The sequence below is a fragment of the Catharus ustulatus genome, chromosome 22 (assembly GCF_009819885.2).
Source record: "Catharus ustulatus isolate bCatUst1 chromosome 22, bCatUst1.pri.v2, whole genome shotgun sequence".
Classification (NCBI taxonomy): Eukaryota; Metazoa; Chordata; class Aves; order Passeriformes; family Turdidae; genus Catharus; species Catharus ustulatus.
In genome coordinates, this window is record NC_046242.1 from 4258431 (window position 1) to 4283571 (window position 25141).

Genomic DNA, 25141 nt, shown 5'->3' on the forward strand with positions numbered 1-25141 from the left:
GGTGCAGTGCTGGGCACGGGGATGGGTGGGTACCCATGGATGTGGCATTTGGTGCTGTGTTCCCACCTGAGTGGATGGCCTGGGGAGGGTTAATGCTGGTGAGCAGCTCAGTCTTCACTGGGGACACATGTCCCCTCACCCAGAGGAACTGCCTGGTCCCCCTTCCCTCATCCCACCCTGGAGGCACATGGGGCATCCACAGCCCCCACTCCATCTGCCTCCCCAGGGCTTGCAGTTCTGGGCTTTAGCTCTGTGTAGCATTCCATTACTCCAGGATTGACTCCCATCCTGCCCTCCTCTGCAGCCCCTCCCCACACCTCTCAGAAAATGTTGGCAAAGGTGGGGGCCATGCCCAGGTGCACCCACGGCATGTGTGCCCCAGCCCCACTCCCCTTTCCCTTGGAAAACGCATGCCTGCTGAGCGCAGATTGCTTTTATCCAAACCCAATTTCCTAGCAGGGTTCCAGGAGTCCCAGGGGACTCCCTCCCTCTGCCGAGCAGGGGGGAAAGATCTGAGCTGGTTTCTGTTAATTGGTTTAATTTATTCAGCGGTGCAGATGTAAAACATTTTGTTATTGGAGATAATTCCACCTTTTCTGAAGTCGGGAATCAAATGCAGCGGCTCCAGGTAGCCGACAATGAAATAAATTGAAGGCAACACTTTAAAGGGGAATCAAAGTGCTGGGCTAGAACAATTCCCACATTTACATGACATTTTTCCACGATGCCATTTCCCGCTGACGCAAATTGCCGAGGCCGCCTCGCCGGCCCCCCCTTCGCCCGCTCATCTCCGTGTCTCTCTTGTCTCCCCGGTGCGTGCGGGGCCGCGGTGCCGCGGCGCAGGTCAGCCCCGCCGGACGGCCCCGAGCCCGACGAGCGGCCGGTGTCGGTGTTGAGCTCCCTCAGCTACAGGAAGCGCCCGGGCCTCAAGGATTCCATAGGCGGCCGCGGGGATGAGCAGACGCTGTTCAGCGCCCTGGGCGAGCGGCCGCCTTCCCCCGAGCGCCCTCCGCGCCGGGCGGCCCGCGGCGGCGAGCCCCAGGACCGGGCGGCTGTCATCGCCCGCGCCTTCGCCGACGCCAGCGGCCGGGCTCGCCAAGGGCTGGACAAGCGGTGGTCCCTCTCGGCCACTGACGTAGAGAAAGCTTCTGTCGCCTCCGCCCCAGTGAGCCGCGTCTCCTCCGCCTCCTGGCGCGGGCTGGAGGACGGCGATGATGGGGACGAGGGGTGCTCGGTGCTGAGCTTCGCCCTCTCCAGCCCCGGCAGCTTGCGGAGCCGGCGCGGGGGCCCCGAGGGCCGGCCTGAATCGCGGCTCTCCCTGGCCCGCAGCCGCCTGGATGAGGCGGAGGAAGGGTCCCGCGGGCAGCCCCTCTTGGGGCGCAGCTTCTCTGTGCCCCCGCGGCCCCGCAGCGCAGCCTCCGAGGAGGAGGAGGGTCCTGGGGACGCGCGTCCCGTGCGGCACCGCTCCTACCTCGACCCCGACCTGGAAGCCGCCATCCAAGAGGTGCTGAGCTACCGCCCGCTGCGGGCCAGGGGCTACTCCAGCCCCGACGCCGACTCGGGGGATGATGGCCGGAGTGTCCGGAGTGTCCGGAGTGTCCGGAGTGCGGCCCCCCTGGGCGCCGCTGACCGCCCCTCCGGCAGCCTACGCCGCTCCGCGTCCGCCCTCGACTTCTCCCGGCACACCTGCCGGTGCCGCAGCAGCTCGGGCTCCTCCGAGGAAGAGGAGGAGCAGAAGAAGAAGAGCTCCAAGAAGCGTGCCAAGAAAAGCAAGAAGAAATCCAAGAAGAAGAAGAAGAAGCAGCAGTCATCATCCGAGTCCAGTTCCTCCTCCGAGTCGTCCTCCGGCTCCACCAGCTCTTACCGCAGCACCTCCAGTGTCAAGAAGGGCCCGCGGGGGGCGGGGAGCGAGGAGCCCACACGTCCTGCCCGGGGCAAGAAGGAGGAGAAGCAGCGGAAAAAGCAGGTGGACAACCTGATGATGAAGTACCTGTACCGTCCCGAGAGCGACTGAGGCAGGAGGTGGGAGCGGTGTGTGCCGTGCAGCATGAACCTCCCCGTGTGCCACTAACCGCTCGCCCTAACCCTCTCCTGACTCCGGAGTTCCCTCTGTGCCTGCAGCAGCCCTGCCTTGGGGCATCCCCAGCACATCTCCATCTGTGGGGAGATCCCGGCACGGCCGCAGCGGGACCGGCAGCTGCCAGGACGCAGCGTGTTCAGGATTAGCAGCTGCGGGACACCAGGAAGTGCTAATCCCTTCCTGGCTCCCCAGCCGTCGGCCAGGACACATCTGGATTTATTCCTTCAGGAATTTTTTAAGGGTTTGATGGGCAGCACAGCCCCCCAGGAGCAGAGGGGAGTGGGATGGGTACTAACACGCACCCACTGCAGTGTGTGAGCATGGGGGCAGCCAGCATCCATTGGTGGGGAACCAGGTTGGGATGCTGGAGCCCAGGGTTGCCCTGTGTCCTGTTGAGTGCCTGTGATGGGAATTCGGGGTGTGAACGGTGTCAACCTGCAGGACTCTGGAGCTCTGCATGCTGTTTGATGCAGAGAGGGTGTGTTTGGGCTCCCTGGCAGTGATTTCAGAGCAGGCTTCATCCTTTCTGATGGCTCGAATAGGAGAATGGCTGGAGGAAGGGAAAGAAGCCTTTTGGAAATGTCTGGGCTGCCTGTCCCAGAGGAGGGGAAGGCATCATGGGGTACTGGGGAGCAACAGCCCCAGCACCCAGCCCTGGACTCGGGTACAACCGGGACCCTCAGTCAGGGTGTCTGGGAGCACTGGTGTTGGCACCCAGGGCCACAAGCCTGGGCAAAGGCTCAGCTCAGCCCCACTGCAGAGCAGGGGCTCAGCTCAGCACAGCAAGGAGTTGTTTGCAGTGAGGCATGTCCCAAATATCTCGGAAAACATAAAAAAGGAGGCAATCAAGGCTCCATCCAGCTGGCTGCCAGCATGCTGGCTCACCGCAGCTCTCTCTGCAGCCGGAGGGGAGTTGTGCTCAGCAGCCAAGCCATGCTGGGGACATGGAGCCCTTTGTCACCCCCCGTAACCCCGCTCTCTCCCACAGCCCCACGAGCTCCCGGCACACCTTCACCTACGACAGATGGGACGACGAGCAGGACGCCGGGGACAGCACACGTCGCTCCTCCCGCAGCTCCCCCAGTGCCAGCGAGGCGGAGAGCCGGGCTGCCGAGACCCCCGCCTAGACCCCCAGCACCACTTCCCACCGCCCCGGGAACACTCAGCTCCAGGGTCGCTCCGGGCTGCCGGTATTTCTTCTGCACGGGGTGGGGGGGACACACGCAGCCGCCCCCCCGGCTCCAGCCATGGGAGGAGCAGCCCGGCCGGCTCGCTGGCTGCACCCCCACCCTCCCACCTCCTGTCTGTCCTTGGCGGCAGAGTCGGCTGCTCTGGCACCCGGGATTTATTCCTCAGTGCCTGCTGGCTCCTTGTTTTATAACTTAAACTCCCCCCTCCGGCACCCTGCCGTCCTCTTACACCCCTTTTAGTTGAGCCAAAGACGTCTCTCGCTGGCCGGGCCCTGGGGAGCAGCCACCCAGCAGCCGGGAAGGGGGACGTGGGGAGAGGGTCCCAGGTGCCCACCTGGGTTTTTGTGACCCCTCCCCAGCTCCCCACCTCTGCCTGGCTGTTTTGCACTAGCCCAGCTGTGCATCTTCCCCCACCCCCTTTACTTTCAGTATGAAAATAAACGTCATTTCTGGCTGGTGATACTGGCTGCTGCTTGCTCCGTGTGCCTGGGGGAGTCCCCCCGTTTTGGGGGGGTGTTTGCATGGTGGAAGGGTCTGATGGAATGCATCCAGCCCCAGCAAGGATGCAGGGCTTCATGGAAAGGCCAAGTCTGGCCTCTTCCCTGAGCGTGCTGCACCCATGGGTGCTGGAGAGGGGAGGGAGGGGGGAAAGCCCTTGTGGGTGCCAGTGCTGAATCATTTATCAATCTTCATAAATATGCAGATGAGCAGCGGGACAGAGCCTCTGCCTGCTGGTGTTAAATAATTAACGTGGAGGAGATGATGATGTGCATTGCTGGCTGCCTGCACGGCTCAGCCTTGGCCCTGGCTGTGTGCTCTCCCGTGCCATGCACCTGGCCCCAGGGACATCCTGCACTTTGGGGACCTCCCTCACTCCTTGGCAGGTTGTTTCCCTTTCCTCACCATCTCTTGGAAGCACACAGGCCAAGCTCGATGCTCGCTGCCATAAAGCCACGCTGCGCTAATGCGCTTTCATTAAGTGGGAGCGATCTAATGATAATAAAATGGCACATTTAACATTAAAACATTTAACTTGACTCCTAAGCGAGTGTGTCTCTCTGCGCTGCTCCAGCTCCATCTTCATGAGGCTGACAAAGCTTCTTAATTTGTTCCCCAGGAGTGGGTTCTTGGTAGAGATGGCTTGGCACTTCATGGCACGGGAGATGCTGGGATGTGGGGAGGCAGGGTACCAGGATGCAGGGATGTGGGGAATAAGGATGCAGAAATGCTGGGATGGTGGAATATGGGGACATGGGGACGCAGGATATCTGGGGGTGTGGGGTTGGAGGAGTACAGCGTGTAACCGGGGTGCAGGGAGATGGAGACACGTGGGGATGGAGGTGTACTGGGTGTGAGGACGCTGGGATGCAGGGACACAGCTGCAGGCCAGTGCAATGCCATCTGGAGCCCCACACCTACAGTGCAGCCCGAAGCACTCCAGGGAAACGAGTGATGGTGAAGTGGGCCATGTTGTAGGATGGCTCCTCTCCCAGGCTCAGTTCACACAGCAACTTCCCCACCACCGGCGCCAGCTTGAACCCATGGCCTGTGGGATGGAGAGGGAAGGTGGGGACGACCATCCCTGTGACCCTGGGCAGCTCTGGAGTGCTGGGTTGGAGGGGTGGCTGCCCTTGCTTACCTGAGAAACCGGCACCGATGACAATGTTGCTGAACTTGGGATGCCGGTCCAGGATGAAATCTTCATCTGGAGTATTCTGGGGAGCCAGGTGTGAAGGTGAGGAGACAGGGTGGGGTCCACCTTGGGGTGGGAGAAGGCTCAGGACCCCGGATGTGTGGATCTGTGCCCTGGGGAGGGTCTCACCGTGTAGAGGCAGGTCTCCCTCAGTGCTGGCTGGGTCTCCAGCCCGGGTAGATAGCTGTTGATGAAGCTGCTCAGGATGGCAATGTCAGGGCCGGGGGTACTTGAGGAGGTCTGATCCCGCTTCTCTGGGTCAATGGGGCTGCCGTGGTGGTGGCTCACCTGGAGGACAGCTGGTCAGGGTGGGCTGCTTAGGGAATCCCCCGACCTTCATCTGTGCCCTGCTCACCTTCATCAGACCTGGGTACTCAATGGAGGGCAGCCCGTAGATGCCGTGGGGGGCTTGGCTCAGCCCCAGGGTCAGGAAGCAGGGACTGACACTGCCCAAGCTGGCACTCCCAGGTTGCTTCTCCCTCCAGTAGCAGACATCGATGCGCAGGGGCTGGAATCACTGCATTAGCTCTGGCTGTGGTTGTGCCACACCCCTTTGTGCCACCACCCCTTACCTGCAGCGGCAGGCGCAGACCCAGTTTTTCCACAAAGGCACCGGTCCAGGCTCCAGCCGTGATGATGAGCCGAGGGGCTTTGTACACCCCAGCAGTGGTGGTGACAGTGACCATGGGCCCAGGTTCGATGTGCAGCACCTTCTGCCCATCCCGCAGGGTGCCCCCATGGCGGCGAAAAACCTCCTGGGTGGGGAGGGTGACAGGAGGTGACTGCGAGGATAGAGCCAGGGGACCCCATCCCATCCCAAATCATCCCGTGTCATCCCAAAGCGTTCCATCCCCCCAGCAGCACCCACCTGCACTGTCCGCAGTGCCCGGTCAGCGAAGAGCACCCCGGCAGTGGTGTCCACCACGGCCACCTGGCCAGCTTGCAGCCGGAAGCCAGGGAAGCGCTGAGCCAGCGCCGCGGCGTCGAGGACCTCATCAACACCCAGGTTCCTCCTGCAGGCCTCCAGCTCCGGCTCTCCCGGCGGCCCCAGCAGCACCAGTCCCGTCTGCCTGCATCCCACCAGTCATGTCACCTCGCCCTGCTTCCCCTCCCTGCACGGACCCCCTGCTTTCCCCTGGGGGAAACTGAGGCACGGTGACACCAGTGATGCTTGGGAAGTTCACCCTGCTGTTTGGGCAATGCACAGTGGGATGGGGTGACAAGGGCAGAGTGAGATGCTTGGGGAGGGTCCGTACACTGACATCACACTGTCCCCCCTAAATACACCAAACACCATCAGCCCTGACCCTGGCACCCGAGGATCATTTAGATGCTCACTTCCTTAATGACATAGAGCCTCATAAATTTCCAGGAACTGGCAGCTGCCTGCCAAGGAAGCCGCATCCCGTGCAAAGGTCACCGCCCCAAGTCCCGCGGGGAGGGGACAGTGCCCGGTGGTGGCTGTGTCCCTGTCCCCATCACCTGTACAGGGTGGTGCCGGTCTCGGCCTCCAGCTGCCGCCAGAGGCGGAAGCTCTCGGGCATCATGCGGGAGTAGTACTCCTGGGCATAGGCGCTGCGGATGATGCGGCTCTGCCCGTGAGAGCTGCCCCGGGAGTGGGGCAGGAGGAACTGTGGGGCAGAGAGGACATGGGAGTGATCTCAGACACTGCCACCCTCAATCCCACCAGCCCCGTGTGCCCCAGCGCCGTGCGGCAGAGGGCAGAGGACACAGCCTGCCCTGTCAACCACAGCACCGGGAAACAGCAGGAAAAGGGGTTCCTAGTGCTGGGGACAGGGTGTTCTGGCACTGGGGACGGCGGTGCCAGCAGCAGCTCTGCTCCGTGCCACGGCGGAAGGCAGCCAGGTCTGCAGGAACCCGCCCCAGCCTGTCGGGAAGGGGAGCATGGCAGAATGGGGTCACCATACCTGCTCCAGCAGCAGAGTGTCCTTGTGGCGCTGGGCCAGGTGGTAGGCAGTGAAAGAGCCCTGGATGCCGGCCCCAATGACAATGACATCGTAGGTGGACTTCTGGGGCTGGCTTGGGGCAGCCATGGCTGTCCTGTCCCTGCTCCTGTCTCTGTGGCTGCTGGGAGGAGAGCCAGGGGGAGGAACGGGGCAGAGTCCAGCCAAGCCGAGCGGGTGGTGGAGCTTTGGCCACCCTCCAGCTCTGTGGGGACACAGGGGCACACAGGGGTCACATTCTTCCTGCCTCTTGGGGCTGACCATGCACAAATATTCTCTTTCCCCCAACAACACCAACACCTGGTGCCAGGAGGGCAGGCAGTTCAGCTGATCAGAGTGAACAGATCACATATATGGGAAGGAAAACTATTCCAAATAAATCCCCATTTCCACTGGTCACTGCTGGTTCCGGCAGTGGTGGACAGGGCTTCCATTTGTGTGCCAATGGGAAACCCCTCCTTGCTTCCAGGCAAACAGGGCTTTTTTTTTTCCTCCAGCACAATTTATTACAGCCATAAACCATTTTGTTGCCATCTTTTGTTGTCTTTTTTTAACAGGAGATAGGGGTGATTTAGGGCTCACCAGAGCTGCCAGGATGCAGCATGGTGGATTTTGCAAATCTATAAAATTTTGGGGTGTGGCTGGGATTTGGGGACAATGCCTCAGAGTGGCAGTTTTTGCCCACTGCTGCCACTGCCCTGTGCTGCCTGACAGCTAATTAGGGAAATTAATTTACTCTGGCTTCTGCGGTGTAAAAGGCATTATTTACCGGTTAATCGTTGTTATTACGAAATGTTAAATATCGTTATTTATTTCCCCACTTGTCTGTGGTGATGAATGAAGCACTGGGGAGCACTGGATGCTCCCACCAGGTCACAGGGACACCCCAACATTGTGCAAAGGCAGAACAGGCAGCTCACAGCGATGGGGAGGTGAGAGGAGGAGGATGGGCAGCACGGGCAGAGGCTGGGGTGCCCCCCAGACCCCTCCTCCACCCCTCTGCCCATGAGCACTGCTGCAATGAGTGCATCCCAGTCTCAGCATCACCACGATGCCCAGGGCTCTGCATCGCACACGGCCCCGTTAAATCAGCGCATCCTCCCTCGCCTTTGATGTTACAAATAATTCAGCAATTTCCCTGGGTTTCAGCTGACTTTTTTTCGCTTTGAATAGCCCCTCGACTTGCTCTTCCTTTTTTGCTGGAAAGATGAAGAATAATTAATTATCCATGAAACGTTAAATGGTAAAAATGAACTCCTCTCCCGTTAGCAGTGTGGTAATAGAATGGATGGAAAGCCTCGCTTGTGAGGTTACAGAGATGTTGAGACCTTTGCAAATCACCATCCCCAGGCTCTGTGGGACCCCTCAAGCCATTGCTTATGTTCTGCAGGTGACTCCAACCAGGGATTAACCCAGGCATCAGGGAGGTCTGCATCCCCAAAGCCCAAAAAGAAGCTGCAGGACCTCAGCTTGCCTTAATGTGAATTTTTGGGGGCTCCCCCCAGTCCTGTGCCAAGGTGTCCATCATCCTTGCCATGTCCTCTCCATCTGGGTTTATACTGAATGGAGGCAATGCTTGTGGCAGCAAGAAATCCATTTCCATAAGCAGCCGGCGTGGGTCAGGAGAGCTCAGTAAAAATGAAATTTTCCCTGCGCGGGCTGGGTGGATGGATGGGAAAACTCAGGGCTGGCAATGTCATGGGGAGGGGGAAATGGGGGCTTGGGGAACTGCCTGGCACAGGCTGTGGAATCTGCCCCAGCTCAGATCCGCGTGGCACATGGGGGAAACGGGGAACAAGGAACTTTGGCCAAGGCTGGGCAAGGATCCGATGCAATTGATGGGTGCTAGACTCTGCACCCACAACACCCTTTTCAACCCCTGTACTCTGGGACAGAAGTTTCCCAAAATCCCATCATCCATCTGTGCCAGACTCATTTTTCACCGAGCACAAACCAACACTTAAAAAAGAATTAGGGAGCAATGCTGTTCCCCAGGGAGCCAAAGCAAACACGAAATCCTTCTCTCCCAGCCATAACATGTTGGCTCCACGCACGCTCGCCCCCATTTTCCTCCCCAGACCTCTCCATTCCCATTCTTTTGATGGCACCTGCAAAGAATTGTTTGTTTTCTGTCAAAAGCAACAGCAGCTGAAGGCAGACCCTCATTAGCAGTCCAGGTACGTGCCTGGGGAAGCATCAGGCAGATTAAAATTATTTGAATATCATAATATTAGAAACTTCAATTTGGCCTCAAAATGCTCATCTTCGGCGTCCTACCAGGGCTTTGCTGCATTAAACATTGATGGTGCTACCGACGGATCAAAGTTTTGGGTTTAGAGCTGAAAGTGCTTTGCGGGAGAGCCGGCAGCACCCCCGGGATGAGAAGGATCCCGGCATTGCTCCCAGCCCCGCTCCCACCACAGCCGTGGGGCTGGTGGCACAACAGACAGTGCCGCGGCGTTGGTGGCACACAGCCCATGACGTGGGACTGGCTGCTGCTCTGTTCTTGGTCCCCATGCCAAGCCATGCCATTCTCCATGGCAGGAATGATGCATGTCGGCAAAGCAGGACCTGGGATTAAAATTAAACCCGCACCGGAGCTGGCTGCGTGGGCTGTGTGTGCAGCGGGGCTGGCCGGGCTGCGGGGAATCCGGCGGGGCGAAGCCATCTGGGCTTTTGGAAGGATGGGGAGGGAGTTATTAAACAAAGAGATTTTTTTATATATATTTTTAACACCCGCAAGAGCCGTCCATCAGCCAACATGGAGCTGCTCGGTGCCGGTGCCAACACCATCTGCCCACTGCAGGGCTGGCTGCCCTCCGGGACCCCCAGCCAAGGGGCTGGGGAGGGGCTGTTGGACCCCCCCCCATAAAGAATATCGGCCCCCCTCTGCGCTGTTCCGGGTCCAAGTGTCTCTGGTCGGGGGATGATGAGCCCAGCCCGAATTTGGGTTATTTAGGGATGGGAAAGAGGAGGCTGGGAAGGGATGTGGTGAGAGTTCTGGAGGGTGGGCGGGTAGGATACGGTGGGGTGGGCACTGAGCACCTTGCCCACAGCCCTCCGAGGCTCCCACCCCGAAGGGTTGCCGGGATTCGGGGCGGAAAGGGGGGGTTAGGCGATCCCCCTCCCCCAGCCTTCATCTCCAGCTTTAGGGGGCGCCGCACTCGAAGAGTTACGGCGTGGGGGTGGGGTAGCAGGGAGGAGCCCCCCCTCCCAGCCTGCGGGATTGGAGGGCGCCTCGCTCGGAGACTTACGGCGAGGAGTGGGTGGGGGGAGCCCCCCCCATCTTTCATCCCTGGAATTAGCGAGCGCCTCACTTGGAGCATTAAGGCGAGAGGGGCATTTGAGGGGGAGGCGGGCAGAGCCCCCCCGCCCCATCCCCACATCCCCAGCACTGGGTGTGCGCCGCGCTCGCAGCATTACGGCTGGGGGGGGCTGAGGGGGAGGCGGGGAGAGCCCCCCCCCCCGATCCTTGGATTGGTGTGCGCCGCGCTCGGAGCATTACGGGCCCCCCCCCCTCCGCCGTCCCCGGTATCGGCGGGCGCCGCTCGGGGCGCCGCCGCCGCCGCCGCCGCGCCCGCAGCGGAGCTGTCCGCGGTGCTGACCGCCGCCGGCCATGGGCCCGCCGCCCGCGCTGCTCCTGCCGCTCCTCGCCGCGCTGCTCCGCTCCCCGGCACACGGTAAGCGCCGGCCGACACCCCGGGTCATCCCCGCCGTGCACACCGATCACCCTTCGGTACCGGGTGGCCTCAACCCGCCTCCGTCGCCGTCAAACTTTGCCAACTCGTGCTCGCCCCCCGGTGCGGAGGGGACGCTCTCCGTTTTCTCCCGGTGAACCGAGAATTCCCCCCCATCCCCGTTATCCGCCCCACCGCCGCCCTCTCCGGGGACGCGCACGGCGCTTTGCAGCCGGGCTGGTGCAACGCCGCCCCCGGCAGGCTCCGGCGGCAGCCCCTCTGCCGGTGTTACCGGCGGGGGGAGCATCGCTGCGCCGGGGGCTGGGCAGGCACCGCGGGACCCGCTCCCGCGGTCACCGAGCCCTCCGAGCCGCCCCCGGGCTGGCTGTGCCGTGAGCCGGTCCCTCCGTGCGGTCCCCGCTGCTGCGTGGGGGCATTGGGTTCTTTGCCCCCTCTTCCCTGTCGGTGTGACCCTTCCAGCTCCGCGGGGGACACGGGGGACACGCAGGGGTGGCGGGTGATGGCTTGCCAAGGAGAGCGGCCAACACCCAGCTCGGCTCCTTGTCTCTGCCACCCGTGGGGCACCGGCGGTCCGAATGCCTCGTGGCTCCGCTGCCCCAAAAATAGCATTGGGGACCCTCTAAAGCTTGGGGAGACCTGTCAGGGATCGGGGTGCACTGGAGCACTGTGGCCATGCATGGGGCGATGGGCGGGTCGTGGTCCAGCGCTGCTGGCCCCGGTGGGATGCGGGATGTGGGCACCGGCTGCAGGCAGCAGCCGTGCGGGGAGTTACATAAACTCCCCATCTGGCAGCGGAGCCCAGCCGGGGAAGGGCGCCGTGGCCCTGCGCCCGCTGCTATTCCCAGCTCGTTCTGCCGCCTGGGGCTGCTGCCACAGCCTTCTTTCTTGGGAAAAAGAGTGGATGGGGACAGCAAGTGGGGCAATGCCATGGCACCCCCATCTCCTGCCCTGCCGGGGGGCAGCAGAACTGGAACGGGGGGTCCATGTCGCTGGCTTTGTCCTGGGAGCAGGGTGCTGAACAGGGCAGATTTCCCCCAAGGGAGGCTGGTGCTTACTGTGTCAGTTTAATGATTTCTAATGAGCAATTACCTCTAGTCAGTCCCCTAATTTCTGAATATCAATAAAGTTAATTAAACACCGCATGTGCATTTCCCAGAGTCTTAAAAGTAGGGATGCCCTGGGAGGTGCTGAGCTTTTCCCAGGGCTGGGACCCATGGGGTCCTGTCCACCCTGTATCCCCTCATCACGTACTGGGAGCTGCCTGTGCAGTTCAAACTCCCCATCCTCCATCAGGCAGGGCTCCCAGGCAGCACCCAGGGTTTCATGCAGCATTGCCATGCTCAGTGTCACCGTGGCCTTGACTTGGCATCGATGGGCTGGTGCATAATGGGGATGAGCCATAGGTCTGAGGGACATGGGGTCAGCGAGTCATGGACCCCTCATCCAGGCTGAGGAGCTTGGTGATGTGGTCTGAGTGGTGACAATGCAGGGTCTGATCCTCTCTCTCTCCTATGAGGAGACCACCAGCCCCTGGTGTCCACAGGGATTTGCACCTGCAGAAAGTGGGGTCTGGACCCCATGGCACTGGTGCAGCTGAGAAGGACAGTGCCAGGCACAGCTCCATCAACCCTGCCCCACTGCAGCCCCTCTCCCCAGCTCTCCAAATCCATGGCAGGCTTTGTGGAGGTCATCTTGGCCACGCTGGAGTCACCTCCTTGTAATTTGGGGTCCTGGCAGCCTGGGGCATTAGGAAGCAGCACAGGCTGTGGCAGGGGGCCTGGCCGTACCCCCATGAGCTGTGCCATGGCATCCAGCCCCAGTCAGATGCACTGTGCCTATAGGGGTGATGTATCTGGGGGACATGGGGGGATGTGGGCGCTGGCTGGGGCTCGGTGTGAGGAGGGGGCTGGGGAAGGAGGCAGGCGCCTGCTCCAGTAATTAACGGCGCGTGTGCTCGTGCCCTGCGTGCCTCGGAGGAGTTCGTCACCGCCACGCTGCCGTGCCGCCAGGCCAGGATTATCTGGATAATACTCTTAAGCCAGGGAGCGGGAGGGCAGGGCTGTCCCGCGGGGATGTGGGGCGCAGGCTGAGCCAACCACCCCCAGCATTGCCGGGAGCCTGATTGCCGCAGGGACCGTCTGTGGGTTTGCAGTGGCGGGGATGAATTCAGCGCAGGGTGCTGTGCCAGGCAGCGCTGCCAGGCAGAGTCAGAGCAGTGGGAATGTGGGGGGAAACGGGGTGCAAAAAGCTTGGGCAAGGGCATGACAAGGGCACCCCCAGGCCTGGTTTGGAGCAGGAGAGAACCCCCCACCCCGTGCTGCTGGTGGGACCCCCGGGCTGGCACGGGGATCCTGGGGCTGTCACTCCCTGGGTGCGGCCCCTGCCAGGGTGGGGCTGAGGTTGACCCTGGCTGCGGGGTCCCCTGGGAGCACCAACAGTCCCCGGGGGAGGTGGATGAAGTTGTGTCTCCAGCGGCTCTGACGGGAGAGGATAATTTCGCCTCCAATCAATTCTTTAAATGCGCACAATTGAAAGATTGCCTCTGAAAGCTGCCTATAACCAGGGAGGTAATGGATTCCCTCCAGTCACAGGCAGGAGCTTGGGAGTGGTAGCATCCCTTCCTCCTGCTGCTGGGAGAGATGAGGACAACCAGAGGACCAGCACTGCTCCCACCGTGAGCATCCCTGGGTGGTGAAGAGGACGCCTTAGGGGCAGATGGGGTTCTCTCTATCTGCCTGGCTCGCTGCCAGCCTGCCCTCTGCTGAGACCAGGCACTGCTCATCACATCCTCCGAGGTGCCAGGGGGTCCCATTGGCCAAGGCTTGGGATCTGCTCGGCCCGCAGCCTGCGGGAGAAGCAGCAGGAGCCAGCCTGCACGCTCGCTGTGCCAGTAGGAATTATTACATATATAATTTAAATGCAGTAACGAGCTGTGCTGAAGGGATCAAATATTAATCAGCTGCAAGAGCGCTGCTCTGACCCTGTGAAAATGGAGAGAGGTGCTTGAAATGCCAGATCAGCCAGTGGTGGGCGATGAGCGAGGTGATGCTTGGGCAGGGCAGGCTCTGGTGGTCCCCAGATGCCCTGGGGGGTGGCAGCAAGGAGGAATGTTGGCTGTAAGATCAGCCCTCAGTGGCTTCCAGAACTGGATGGTTCATCCTCTAGGAAAAGCAGCGCTGGGGCAGGATGTGGGGCTGGCGGAAGAGACAGATGCTGGGGGGAAGCTGAAATGCTGGCTCCGGCAGGAGCAGGCGGCGATGGGAGGGAATGGTGTCTGCAGGAAGTATGACATGGCTGAGCAGCCCAACGCGGAGCCCGACAAGCAGCTCTCGCTCGCCTCCCGCAACCGATTTCAATTACTGTCTCTGGCAGTGGGCGGAGGGAAGGGGAGACGGGAGCTGGGTGGGCAGCGTGGCCCTGCTCACCCTGCCTGACTCCTGTCCATGCTGGGCAGGCACCCCCAGTACCGAGGGGTGCCCCAAGGGCTGGGTGCCCCTCTGCCACCCAGAGGGATGAGGCGTGCTCGGGGTCCTGGGGGAGACCAGAGTTTGCACAGAGCCCCATGGGGGCCGGGCACCTACATGATGACCACTGCAGGATGGGACAGAGTGGGTGCTGCCCAGCAGTGGGGTATTCCTCACAGGAAATCTTGCTGCAGGGGCTGGAGGGGCTGATTTGGGTGCTGTCAGCCCAGGGAGTGGGGGGACATGGCACTGCACAGTGCTTGGGTCTGAAATAGCAGCAGACACACAATTCATCACCGCTGCTGCCACGCAGGGAAATTGCTGTAGAAACCCATTAGCTCCGCAGGGAGAATGAGGAAGGGGGATTACATGGGCTGTGGGTGGTGAGGAGGGGACAAGGGCACCATTGGCACCCACCAGGTGGGAAGGGAGGAAAGCCCCAGGGATGGGCACCCAGCTGCCCTCTGGGTTCTGCCCTCATGCCCAGCCAGTGTCGGTGGTGCTCGGTGTGTCAGCCGGCGCTCGGCCGCCGCGATGCTCCAGGGAACCGGGTGCGGTGATGTGACATGTGTCAGCGGGTAAATGACTGTTCAATTCAAGGAGAATTGCAAAACATACAAGGTCAAACGCTTCCCCGCCAGCGCTGCCATGAATATTAAAGCCGAGCTCCTCCGATAGCTGGCAGGGCTGGCGGCCGCACTCGCCAGCGGTGTCCCCGGGCACCAGGGCAGCCCCTTGGTCCCCTGCTCCAGCTGCTCTAACAGTCTCAGCTTGGCCGTGGGCATCTGGGGTCACTGGTGGTGCCAGGGTGGAGGTGGCCATGGGGTGAGAGGATATGGATGGCAGCACAGGTGCCAGCTCGCCGTGCTGGGTGACAGTGGTTTGTCTGTGGTGAGGAGCTGGCTGCACAGTCCTGCCCGTGCCCACCCACCCCTGCCTTCACCCTCGCACCATCTGCACGCTCCTGCCTGCGCACACCCACCCCTGCCTGCATCCCGACAATGCCTGAATTCCCACGCTGCCTGCACCTGCCCACCCACCACCTGCACCCACCTGTATTCCCCGCCTGCTCCTGCCCACGCTGCCTTCAGCACAAAGCCCTGCTTCTCCCTGGCGTCCTCAAGGCCACCAGGGCAGGGGGCAGGTAGGGATCTGGCATCCATAGGGTGTGTTCCCTCTCCTGCTCCTGTTCTGGAGGCTGGGGGTGGTTCAGGGGGCTGGAGGCCGTGGGACAGGGAGGCTGTGGCTGGGGGAGCGTGGCGTTGTCTGCCTGACAGCTCATTCATCACAGCTGCCGGCCCTGGCCATGGGGGCAAAGCCAGATTGGATTTTAAATTAGAAAATAAACCTAGAATCTTGTGAGGCCCAGCCCTTGCCCTCACGCTGTGCCAGGCACCCGCCTGCCTGCACCTCTCGCCTGCCCCCTCCAGCAGATGGGGAAACTGAGGCACGGAACACCACTGTGCCGCGGCGCTGTGATTCTCCTGGGGCCACCGAGGGCCCTGCCCTGTCCCCTCCCTGAGCTGGGCACTCTGTTATTGCTTTCTTGGCGGGTAGCATCGATCGGTGCTCCCTGGGCGGCCGCGTGCCGCCTTATTTATTTATTTGTGACAGCAGGCAGCATCGATTCCCGCCGGGGGGGGCCTCCGCCCACCACAGCCGGATTAGTCTCTGGCATCTCCCGGCTGCTGTTAATAAACTCCCACCCGACAAAGCCAATGGGAGGGATTAGGACCCCATCGCGGGTGTGACCATGGTCAGCATGCCGAGGGATGCTGGCACGTGGCTACTGGGGACTTGACAGCCCCTGTGCCCACCCCGAGTTCAGCGGGGTCACTGCTGGGTGCCAGCGCCCAGAGGGGTGTGTGCTGGGTAGCCAGTCCCACGTCAGCAGTCTCTGGTCACCTTGGGGACATGGGAGGGACATAGCTGTGGCACTGGAGATAAGCTGCTTAGAGACATCTGTGGAGGTGGAGGATCTAATACTGTGGTGTTCACGGGGCGTGGGTGGCAGCAGCTGGGCACCTGCTGCCTTCCCATGGTGTTCTGAGCTCCTCCATCTCCAGAGTGTCGGGAGTGTAGCATCCCCTGGTGCCAAGAGCATCCTGTGGTACCCAGAGCACCACACAGAGCCCAGGGCAGTGCCTGGTGCTGAGACACTGCCCAGCCCAGGGTGTTCACTATCCAGACGGGACCTGTTGTAGCATCCTTGCTGTGATCCTTAGCCAGTAGCCTCCATGGGGACTCCCCAGCACCCCGAGCAGGTGAGATGCTCATGGACAGGAGTGTCCAGGGGGCTGGGAGGGCATCTCTATCCCAGCCTTCACTGCATAGGGCAGTGATGGCAATGCAGGGCCCAGCCCTCAGCACTAATCTGCTGTTAAAGCCTAACGGAGATTTTGGCGCCCTTCAATATAAACTCATTAACTTTTATGTTCTAATAAATGGATCCTATTAAAATATAATTCTGGCCTTGCTGGGGGGCAAGCGAATCTCTCAGAGCTGGTGTGGGCAGGTGTCCCTGCTGTGCCTCTGTGCCCAGGGCATTATCATTGTCCCAGCGCGATGGCAGGGGGATGGTGGGGACAGGGGGTGGGTACCAGCGGTGTGAGGATGCCTGCCAGCACCCAGCAGCTCCCCACTACGCTGCACACCCAAGATAATGTCTCTTAATAGTCCCTTAAAAGCAGCAGTCGCAGAGTAATTAATCTTCGCGGGGCCCTGCCCTGCTACGGATAGGGATAATTACCCGGTAATTGGCAGTATCGTGTCATCAGTGCCTGTGCACGGCGGCAAGACGTGCCCACGCGCTGCCGTGGTCTCAGAGGGATGCTGGGTGTCAGCATGGCATCCCCTCTGCCGCGGCACCAAGCCGTGCCCAGCAGGAGAGGGGACGGTGCTGTGCCAGATCCGGAGTGGGAGATGCTGGGTGACTCATTAGGGCTGATTAAATTCTCTTTTATTTTTGGTCTGAAGGCCGTAAGCTGCTGGGCTGGGCATGCTGGGGATTTGTTCAGGGACTAATGCCTGGGAGGGACACGGGGCTGTGACAAGGGAATTCCTGTGGCTGTGGGTGGGAGAGGGGGGAGCATCGATGGGGTAGGGGGTTCCCTACAGACTCACGCTGCTCAGGGACAGCCTGGCTGGAAAGAAGCTGAGCTGTCCGGCAGCCTGAAGAGGGGTCCAAGTGTCCAGGCTCCTGTGACATTCCTGGCACAGTTGATCATGGCAGTCATGGTAATCACCTGAGAATATGCAGTCCCGGGAGAACCTTGGCAAGGGATAGCCCCACCTCCGTGGTGAAGGATAATCTGTGATCAGGGACACCCAATCCCAGGGTTGTCCCCATCTGGGCTGGCTCACAGGAGGAGTGGGCACCCCTACACGTGGTACAAGTTGCAGATGTGCATTAATTAGCCAGGGCTTAATTGCCAGGACTGCCCCAGTGAAAGGTATGCTGGGGAGAGGGTGTCATGGACCTGCAGCATGTGCTTGTTTGCCGTCCTGGTTTTGGGGGAATTTTGGTGTGCAGGGAAGCGTTAACCCTTGGAGTGGCACTGGCCTGCGGTGCAGGGCTGGTCCCCGGGAAGTGCTGGTCCCCAGTGCAGCACAGGTCTGTGACACTGCACCAGCATCGCTCCCCGGAGCTGCATCCACACCTGACACAGCACCAGTCCATGTCCAAGCGCTGGTCCCAGGTGCCACCTGTTGAAGCATCACTTCCAGTGCATCATCTGTTCCCTATCAGTCCCCAACACACCTTCAGTCCCCAGCATCCCACATTCTTTCCTCCCTCCAGGCTTCAACGGGCTGGCGAGGAAGACCGGGGAGAGCGCTGAGGTGGAGCCGACGGCGCTGCCCACGCCGGCGGAGCGGGAGGCAGAGGCTCGCTTTGTGAGCACGGCGCCCACGCTCAAGATCCTCAACCACCACCCTCTGCTGGAGGACCTGCTGCACGAAGCCTTCCTGAAGAAGGACTACCTGGCCCAGGCGCCATTCCTGCCTGGTGGCGCCGGTCCCCTCCTCCCTGCCGGTGTCCTCCAGCCGGCCCCCGGCCCCCCAGAACCCGAGCCCTCACCCCGCACCCCTGCCCTGCCCCGACCTGCCTTCCCCACTGACCCGCTGACCACGCCAGCAGGGCGCTCTGGGCCATGGGGGGAGGCGTGGGGGGCTGTGCCAGGTGCAGACCCCTCGTGGTCCCCCTCTGGGGTGACAGAGTCAAGCACTGCATCCCCCAGCCAGGCACCCACCACAGCCAGCACATCCCTGGCACCCCACGCCGGGGCCACTGTCGTGCCTGGGGATGAGGAGGGGACCACCACCACGTCCACCATCACCACCACCACTGTCACCACACTGCAGGGGCCAGGTGAGTGCCAGGGAGGGAGTCAGGTGGAACTGAGGTGAAGTGGGGCTGAGCTGGGGTCTCTTCTGTCACCAGCTCCCTGCAACCGGACGCTGGCGGGTCCCGAGGGCTGGCTGGTGTCCCCAGAGCCAGCTGGTGTCACCTACGATGGCAGCCTGGACTGCACCTACACCATCTCTGTCTACCCTGGCTATGGCGTGGAGCTCAAGGTGAGCTGAGGGCTCAGGGTGGGACAGGGTGGCAGGGACCTGCAGACAAGTGTGGCACGTTCCCTACTCTGCGCCACGGCTCTGTGTCTGTGCAGGGTGCAGCAAACAAACCATCTTGTCCCTGTCCTTGTCCTCATTGCTGTGTCCCTAAGCTAAGAGAGCAGCAGGCTCAGGGCATTGCCTCCCCTCAGGCCCCAGCAGAGATGAGGGTACATGAGCTGGTGGGATGCCCCAGGATCCTCTGTGCCCACCAGCTGCTGTGGCTGGCACCCACCACAAAGAAGTGCTGCGAGATTTAATTAACTGGAGAAGGTGTGAGCAGTGCCAGCAGGTGCCATGCTGTGCTGCAGGGCCAGGAGCACCCAGCACCCATCTGCCAGGAGCAAAGGCTGACTGCAAACCCTGCTGTGCTGAGGCTGTGTGCTGCTCCCATCAGCGGCACGTGGCCATGTGTCCCCATCTCTTCTGAAGCCACCACAGGGCAGTGCTGTGGCGTGTGGAAAGCCAGTGGTGAGACAGAGCCAGCATGTCACCACCAGCCCTGCTCCAGCCCACACTCACCAGTGCTGCTGCTCCTCGCCATGCAGCATGGCTTAATTAGCATCATTAATAGCAAATTGCTCCAGAGGGTGAGGCTGGCTGTCTGCAAGGCTGCTGGTGTGGGCCTGGCTGTGCTGAGGTGCTCTGGCAGAGCCACCAGCTGGGCCCTGCTGCTCCTGGCGTGGGGGATGATTTATGGCACTGATAACCATGTTTGAAAGGCGCTGCCCTGCACAGACAAGCTCCAGTGGGCTATTGACTGCAGAGAAGCCACTCAAGGACCAGCTCGATGATGCTGTGGTGGTGACACTTGTGTCCCCTGCAGGTAGAGAACATCAGCCTGGCAGAAGGGGAGACGCTGACAGTGGAAAGCACGGGAGGCCTGGAGCCCAACCTCCTGGCCAACGAGTCCTTCCTGCTGCGGGGCCAGATCATCCGCAGCCCAGCCAACCTCCTCACCCTCCGCTTCCAGAGCCCCCGGCCCCCCAGCCCTGGCTCCTACCACTTTCACTACCAAGGTATGGGGCTCAGACCCCTCTGTACCCTCTGTGAGCTTCTCTGCCAGCATGGTGCTAATTTGGGTAGTGGCAATGCACCAGGAGTTTTTCTGTGTTTTAAATGGGCACTGACTGGGTGAGGAACGCTCATGGAAAGCTAATTTGCCGTAGCAATTATGGATTCATTTAGCATAATTCTTGGCAGCCATAGGCACTGTATCACTCAAGCCCTGGCACATCTAGGCATTTCCAGGGGTCTGGGGAGGCAGTTTCTGGGTTCTGGGGGATCCATAGCTCCTCAGTCTTGGTAACAACACCACCTGCCCTCAGCCTACCTGCTGAGCTGCCCCTTCCCGGCACGGCCGGCTTTCGGGGAGGTCTCGGTCAGCAGCCTGCATCCTGGTGGGGACGCCCGTTTCCGCTGCTCCACGGGATACCAACTGCAGGGCGCCCGCCGGCTCATCTGCCGCAACGCCACGCGCCCCTTCTGGAGCGCCCGCGAGCCACTCTGCCTCGGTAAGCACCGGCACCACAGGGACACGGGACAGCTGGCACGGCTCAGCCACCCACTGATGGTCCCTCTCCTGCAGCGGCGTGTGGCGGGGTGGTCCGGAATGCCACGGTGGGACGCATTGTCTCGCCCGGCTTTCCCGGGAACTACAGCAACAACCTGACGTGCCACTGGCTGCTGGAAGCGCCGGATGGCCACCGCCTGCACCTCCACTTTGAGAAGGTGTCACTGGCAGAGGATGACGACAGGTTTGGCTCTGGAGCAAACGGGGAGGGCTAGGGATGGGGGAGCACGCTGGGGCAGATCCTTGTGGGGCCATATACAAGGATGAGTGCTCCAAGGACCCCTGATCTGTCATGGATGGATGCCGTTAGTCATGTTTATGGATGGATGCTGATCACCATGGCCAAGTGTGGCTACTTTTGGCCATTAGCCACGGTCAAGGGCAGGTGTTTGTTGGCCATAGAAAAGGAAGATAACCTCTGGCCATGTCCAAGGATGGTGCTGTTGGAAATGGCTGGGGTTGGAGGCTACCATCCATGCCCAAGCACGGCTGCTATTGGCCATGGCCAGCACTGTACCCTGCCCTTGTCGTGCCTTGCCAGGCTCATCATCCGCAACGGCAACAACGTGGAGGCACCGCCGGTGTACGACTCCTACGAGGTGGAGTACCTGCCCATCGAGGGGCTGCTCAGCACCGGGCGCCACTTCTTCGTGGAGCTCACCACCGACAGCAGCGGGGCCGCTGCGGGCATGGCGCTGCGCTATGAGGGTATGGGGCCGAGGGCGTAGCGGGTGACCCAAACATCCCTGTGCCCACCTGGCCCCTGCAGACCTTTGCCCCTGTGCCCGCAGCCTTTGAGCAGGGCCATTGCTACGAGCCCTTCGTCAAGTACGGGAACTTCACGGCCAGTGATCCTCGGTACCCCGTGGGCACCACGGTGGAGTTCAGCTGCGACCCTGGCTACACGCTGGAGCAGGGCTCCACCATCATCGAGTGTGTCGACCCCAATGACCCACAGTGGAATGAGACAGAACCAGCGTGCCGTGGTGGGTGCTGGTGCCAGAGGGGGCCGGGGATTGCTGTGGGCATGAGAGATACAGCAGCCACTGTGCTGTGTGTGATGGAGCTGAGGGACGTGGTGGGTGCTGGATGTGGTATGCTGCAGTGGGTGCTGTGGTGTGTGCCCTGTGGCAGTGCCAATCCTGGCGTGTGCCCACAGCGGTGTGCAGCGGGGAGCTGACAGACACGGCCGGAGTGGTGCTGTCGCCCAACTGGCCTGAGGCGTACGGCAAGGGCCAGGACTGCATCTGGGGGCTGCACGTGGAGGAGGACAAGCGCATCATGCTGGACGTCCGCGTGTGAGTGATGGGATGGGCCGGGATGGGGATGGTGGGTGGTGGATCTGTGCACACCCTGCCCTCACGTCCCCACTGCCCCAGGCTGAGGCTGGGCTCGGGGGACATGCTGACCTTCTATGATGGGGACGACCTGACGGCGCGCATCCTGGGCCAGTACACGGGCGCCCGTGGCCGCTTCAAGCTCTATGCATCCACTGCCGATGTCACCGTCCAGTTCCAGTCTGACCCTGGTGCCGGTGCCTTTGCCTATCGGCAGGGCTTTGTCATCCACTTCTCTGGTGAGGCCCATGGTGTGACAGTGACCCTGCTGTCTGCACTGTCCCCACTGCCCTGCTCAGCCTTCCATGCCCACAGAGGTCCCCCGTAATGACACCTGCCCTGAGCTGCCGGACATCGCCAATGGCTGGAAGACATCGTCACAGCCAGAGCTTCTCCATGGCACTGTGGTCACCTTCCATTGCTACCCCGGCTTCCAGCTGACAGGCACTGACCTCCTGATGTGTCACTGGGACCTGACGTGGAGCGGTGACCTGCCCTCCTGCGAGCGGGGTGAGTGGTGCCCACCAGTGACCCCTTGCCCTGCGGCTCATCCCCAGCCACCCTCACCACCGGTCACTCCTGCCTGCAGTGACAACCTGCCGGGACCCTGGGGATGCTGAACACAGCCGCAGGGTGGTCTCCAACCCTAAATTCCCGGTGGGAGCCACCGTGCAGTACGTCTGTGACAAGGGCTATGTCCTGGCGGGCGCTGGGACTCTCACCTGCCATGACCGCGCTGCGGGGGGACCCAAGTGGAGTGACCGCCTCCCCAAGTGCATCCGTGAGTTGGGCATCCCCTCCCCGGCCATATTCCCCAATCCGATGGCGAGAGCTGACACCACCCAACCACTGCCTCGCAGCGGAGACCTACGAGCCCTGCCACAACCCCGGCGTGCCGGCGGGCGGGCGGCAGAACCCGGAGCGGCGGCTGTACCCAGCGGGAGCCACCCTACACTTCTCCTGCACCTCCGGCCGGGCGCTGCTGGGCGAGAGCAGCCTGCGCTGCCTGCCCGGGCACCCCTCACGCTGGAGCGGCTCGCCTCCCATCTGCAAGGCTGGTGAGATGACCATTCCCCATCTCAGCATCCTGCTAGCACTGCTCAGCACCCCACTTCTCACCCCTGGTGTTGGTTTTTTTCTTCCACCTCCCCCAGCCTCCTACGATGAGTTTTACAGCAACCGTAACCTGGATGGTAAGGGCAAGGGTGTGTTGGGGTGCCAGATCGTGCAGGGGCACCCAGGGTGCCGCTGATGTGGGGTGTCCCCTGGCTGAGCCCCCAACTCTCCCGGACAGCTGTGGCCAAGGCTGTGCCCTCAGGGACAACGCTGGAGGGCACCAACGTTGCCATCGCTGTCTTCCTGCCTGTGCTGGTGGTGGCCCTGCTCATCGGGGGCATTTATCTCTATTTCTCCAAGTGAGTGGCCTGCTGGCCCCTGTCACCCCATGGGGTCCACATCCCCCCACTGCCCGCTCCAGCTGCCCTTTCCCTACAGGCTCCAGGGGAAGCCAGCCCTGCAGCTGCCCCTTGCTGGCTCCCACCCCTACGACCATATCACCGTGGAGTCGGCTTTTGACAATCCCACCTATGAGACAGGAGTAAGTACTGGCCCCCACACCCTCCATCTGGGGCTGGGCACCCTGAGGACCCTGCATCACATGGGCCACCTGTGCCAGGGACTGTGCATGGGCTGGGCCAGGAGTGGGATGGGGTCATGTGTTCTAGGAAACATGTATTAGACAGGACATCCATCCAGGAACAACGCAGGGGATGGGACATGGACACAGAGGCCACCCATGGGATGATCTATCTATCCAGAGACTGCTCACAGTGTGGAGATCCAGTTAGGGACCACACACAGGATGGATCCAGGGACAACATGTGGGGTGGGATTTCCATCTAGGCACAACACACATAATCTGAGATATCCATCCAAGCACTATGCACAGGATGTACACTGATCCAGGACGCATGCACAGGATGGGACATACATCCCTAGGTCCTTATGGGATGGGAGAAGCCCGATCCCTGTCCCAGGCACCCCATTGCACTGCCGAGTGTCCAACCCCTTGCAGTCTGTTTTCTTTGCAGGACACGAGGGAATATGAGGTGTCCATCTAGGTGTGGGCAGCGTGGAGCTGGGCGCTGCAGCCACCCCTCCCGGGCCCCCCCGTGCCCACCGGCCCCCGGCACGGGCTGGGAACACCTCTCCCAAGGAGACTCAAGCCGAGCGCTTGGCAGGACCCACCTGGGCACCGGCCACCCCCCTGCCACCCCCAATCCACCCGGACCCCCGTGGGGTCTGCCCGAGCCCCACTGTCACCCAGCCCCCCGCACTGGGCTCATGAGAGGCTGAGCCAGTGGGGGTCCCTGGACCCCATCCTGCCCCCCGGCCCCTGAGCCAGCGAGGGTCCCCGGACCCCACCCTGCCCTTCGGGGCTCCATCCTTTCCCCCAGCCCCCCGCAGGGGAAAAACAGCAGCCCCCACAGTCCCTGCCACGGAGGAGTGACACAGGCAGGGGGAGCAGCGCTGTGGGGACCCCAGGTAAGGGCAGGGCTCCCCGGGGCTGCGGCGGGGAGGGGACAAAGCCCCGGGGGGCGGGCAAGGGGGCTTGGGTGGCCATGTGGGTGCGCTCCCCCCCGCCCTCGCCCCCCACCCAGCACAGGGCTGGTCTCCCCGCACCCCTGTGTCTCCCACCGCCGCCACGCAGGGACGTGTCCCTCCCGTGCCCCCAGCATGCTGCGTGTCCCCCCGGCCCCCGCTTGCTTCGCCCTTCCCGGGGGGGTCCCTTCCGCCACCAGCGTGTCCCCCCCGCGCGTCCCGGCACCCCAGCGCGGAGTGACGGGGTGGGCAGGGGCACCGGGCATGGCTGTGCCCCTCCCCACCGCCGCGTCCCGCCCGGGCTGGTGACCCCGGCCCCCGCCACCCCCTCGATCTGGAGGGGACACCGCCCCCCTCCCCATCTTTTGGTTGTTTCATTAATAAAAACTGGTGTTTTAGAAGAAGCGATGGCGTCTTCCTCAGGGGGGCCGGGCAGCTTGGAATTGGGATACACACACACACACCGTGGACCTTGAGCCCACCTCACAGTACCCCGATGACATCCCGACCCCACGCCCTTCCCTCCCGAGCTCTCCGGGGCAGGATGAATGGGGACACTGCCGCTTTAAGAGGCGTGGCCTCTGCCGGGGTGACGTCACAAACAGAAACGGAGCCCCGGCGCGCCGCGCGCCGCGCGCCCCCTGCCGACGCGCGCGTGCCCCGCCGCCCCGCCCCGCGTCGTTACGTCACTGACGTCCCTGCTACCCCGCCCGCCCGCTGGAACGTGACGGCCGCCACGCGCCTGCGCGAGAAGAGGGCGGAGACGGTGCGGGGCCAAGCGGAGCAGGGGCGGGGCGAGGCGGAGCCGCGCGGGACGGCGCTTCGCGCACGCGCAGTGGCTCCGCTTGCGTCCCGCCGCCCCCCCGCCGCCGCCGCCGCCGCCGCGCCAGCTCCGCGCGCGGGAGGCGGCACGGAGCGCGCATGCGC

General features: G+C 62.1%; 4 protein-coding genes across 11 annotated transcripts in view; 3 read left to right on the plus strand and 1 right to left on the minus strand.

The window, feature by feature from the left end:
- MYO18A (myosin XVIIIA) overlaps positions 1-3730 on the plus strand; it is a 36263-nt gene extending 32533 nt beyond the window's left edge. For all 7 annotated transcript variants that reach the window (XM_033078381.1, XM_033078382.1, XM_033078383.1 and 4 more), the window contains one exon: positions 3069-3730. In XM_033078381.1, the coding sequence (XP_032934272.1) occupies positions 3069-3207 (139 nt within the window). In that variant the 3' untranslated portion in view covers positions 3208-3730. The remainder of the gene's footprint in view (positions 1-3068) is intronic.
- LOC117006099 (serine/arginine repetitive matrix protein 1-like) lies at positions 4-3062 on the plus strand. Its single transcript, XM_033078393.1, has one exon. It carries the CDS (start codon positions 725-727, stop codon positions 2012-2014), a length of 1290 nt encoding a protein of 429 aa, XP_032934284.1. The 5' UTR covers positions 4-724; the 3' UTR covers positions 2015-3062.
- Positions 3731-4207: 477 nt separating the features above from the next.
- PIPOX (pipecolic acid and sarcosine oxidase) lies at positions 4208-9689 on the minus strand. Its single transcript, XM_033078392.2, has 8 exons — positions 6892-9689; positions 6446-6594; positions 5832-6033; positions 5536-5718; positions 5319-5471; positions 5093-5251; positions 4910-4985; positions 4208-4816 (listed from the first exon to the last, which is right to left on the minus strand). Exons 1-8 carry the CDS (start codon positions 7189-7191, stop codon positions 4686-4688), a joined length of 1353 nt encoding a protein of 450 aa, XP_032934283.1. The 5' UTR covers positions 7192-9689; the 3' UTR covers positions 4208-4685.
- An 822-nt stretch (positions 9690-10511) lies between these two features.
- Positions 10512-24618, plus strand: SEZ6 (seizure related 6 homolog). 2 transcript variants are annotated; one of them, XM_033078394.1, is made up of 17 exons: positions 10512-10607; positions 17889-18458; positions 18531-18664; positions 19530-19722; positions 20032-20217; positions 20292-20460; positions 20818-20984; positions 21068-21262; positions 21436-21574; positions 21656-21852; positions 21929-22123; positions 22203-22394; positions 22474-22671; positions 22768-22806; positions 22908-23028; positions 23108-23210; positions 23688-24618. In XM_033078394.1, exons 1-17 carry the CDS (start codon positions 10544-10546, stop codon positions 23718-23720), a joined length of 2895 nt encoding a protein of 964 aa, XP_032934285.1. In that variant the 5' UTR covers positions 10512-10543; the 3' UTR covers positions 23721-24618. The 2 variants fall into 2 exon arrangements, with proteins under 2 accessions (XP_032934285.1, XP_032934286.1); XM_033078395.1 differs by having other exon boundaries at positions 23704-24618.
- The last annotated feature ends 523 nt before the right edge of the window (positions 24619-25141 follow it).

What these genes read in the sequence shown, in the direction of transcription:
- LOC117006099 (XM_033078393.1), top strand. Translation starts at nt 725, where the DNA reads ATGCCATTTCCCGCTGACGCAAATTGCCGAGGCCGCCTCGCCGGCCCC.
- PIPOX (XM_033078392.2), bottom strand. Translation starts at nt 7,191, where the DNA reads ATGGTCAGCCCCAAGAGGCAGGAAGAATGTGACCCCTGTGTGCCCCTG. An exon ending in ACACTCTGCTGCTGGAGCAG is followed by an intron (nt 6,595 to 6,891) that starts GTATGGTGACCC and finishes TCTGCCCCACAG; the next exon opens with TTCCTCCTGCCCCACTCCCG. An exon ending in ACCGGCACCACCCTGTACAG is followed by an intron (nt 6,034 to 6,445) that starts GTGATGGGGACA and finishes GGTGGGATGCAG; the next exon opens with GCAGACGGGACTGGTGCTGC.
- SEZ6 (XM_033078394.1), top strand. Translation starts at nt 10,544, where the DNA reads ATGGGCCCGCCGCCCGCGCTGCTCCTGCCGCTCCTCGCCGCGCTGCTC. An exon ending in CCGCCTCCCCAAGTGCATCC is followed by an intron (nt 22,395 to 22,473) that starts GTGAGTTGGGCA and finishes ACTGCCTCGCAG; the next exon opens with CGGAGACCTACGAGCCCTGC. An exon ending in GCCTCCCATCTGCAAGGCTG is followed by an intron (nt 22,672 to 22,767) that starts GTGAGATGACCA and finishes CACCTCCCCCAG; the next exon opens with CCTCCTACGATGAGTTTTAC.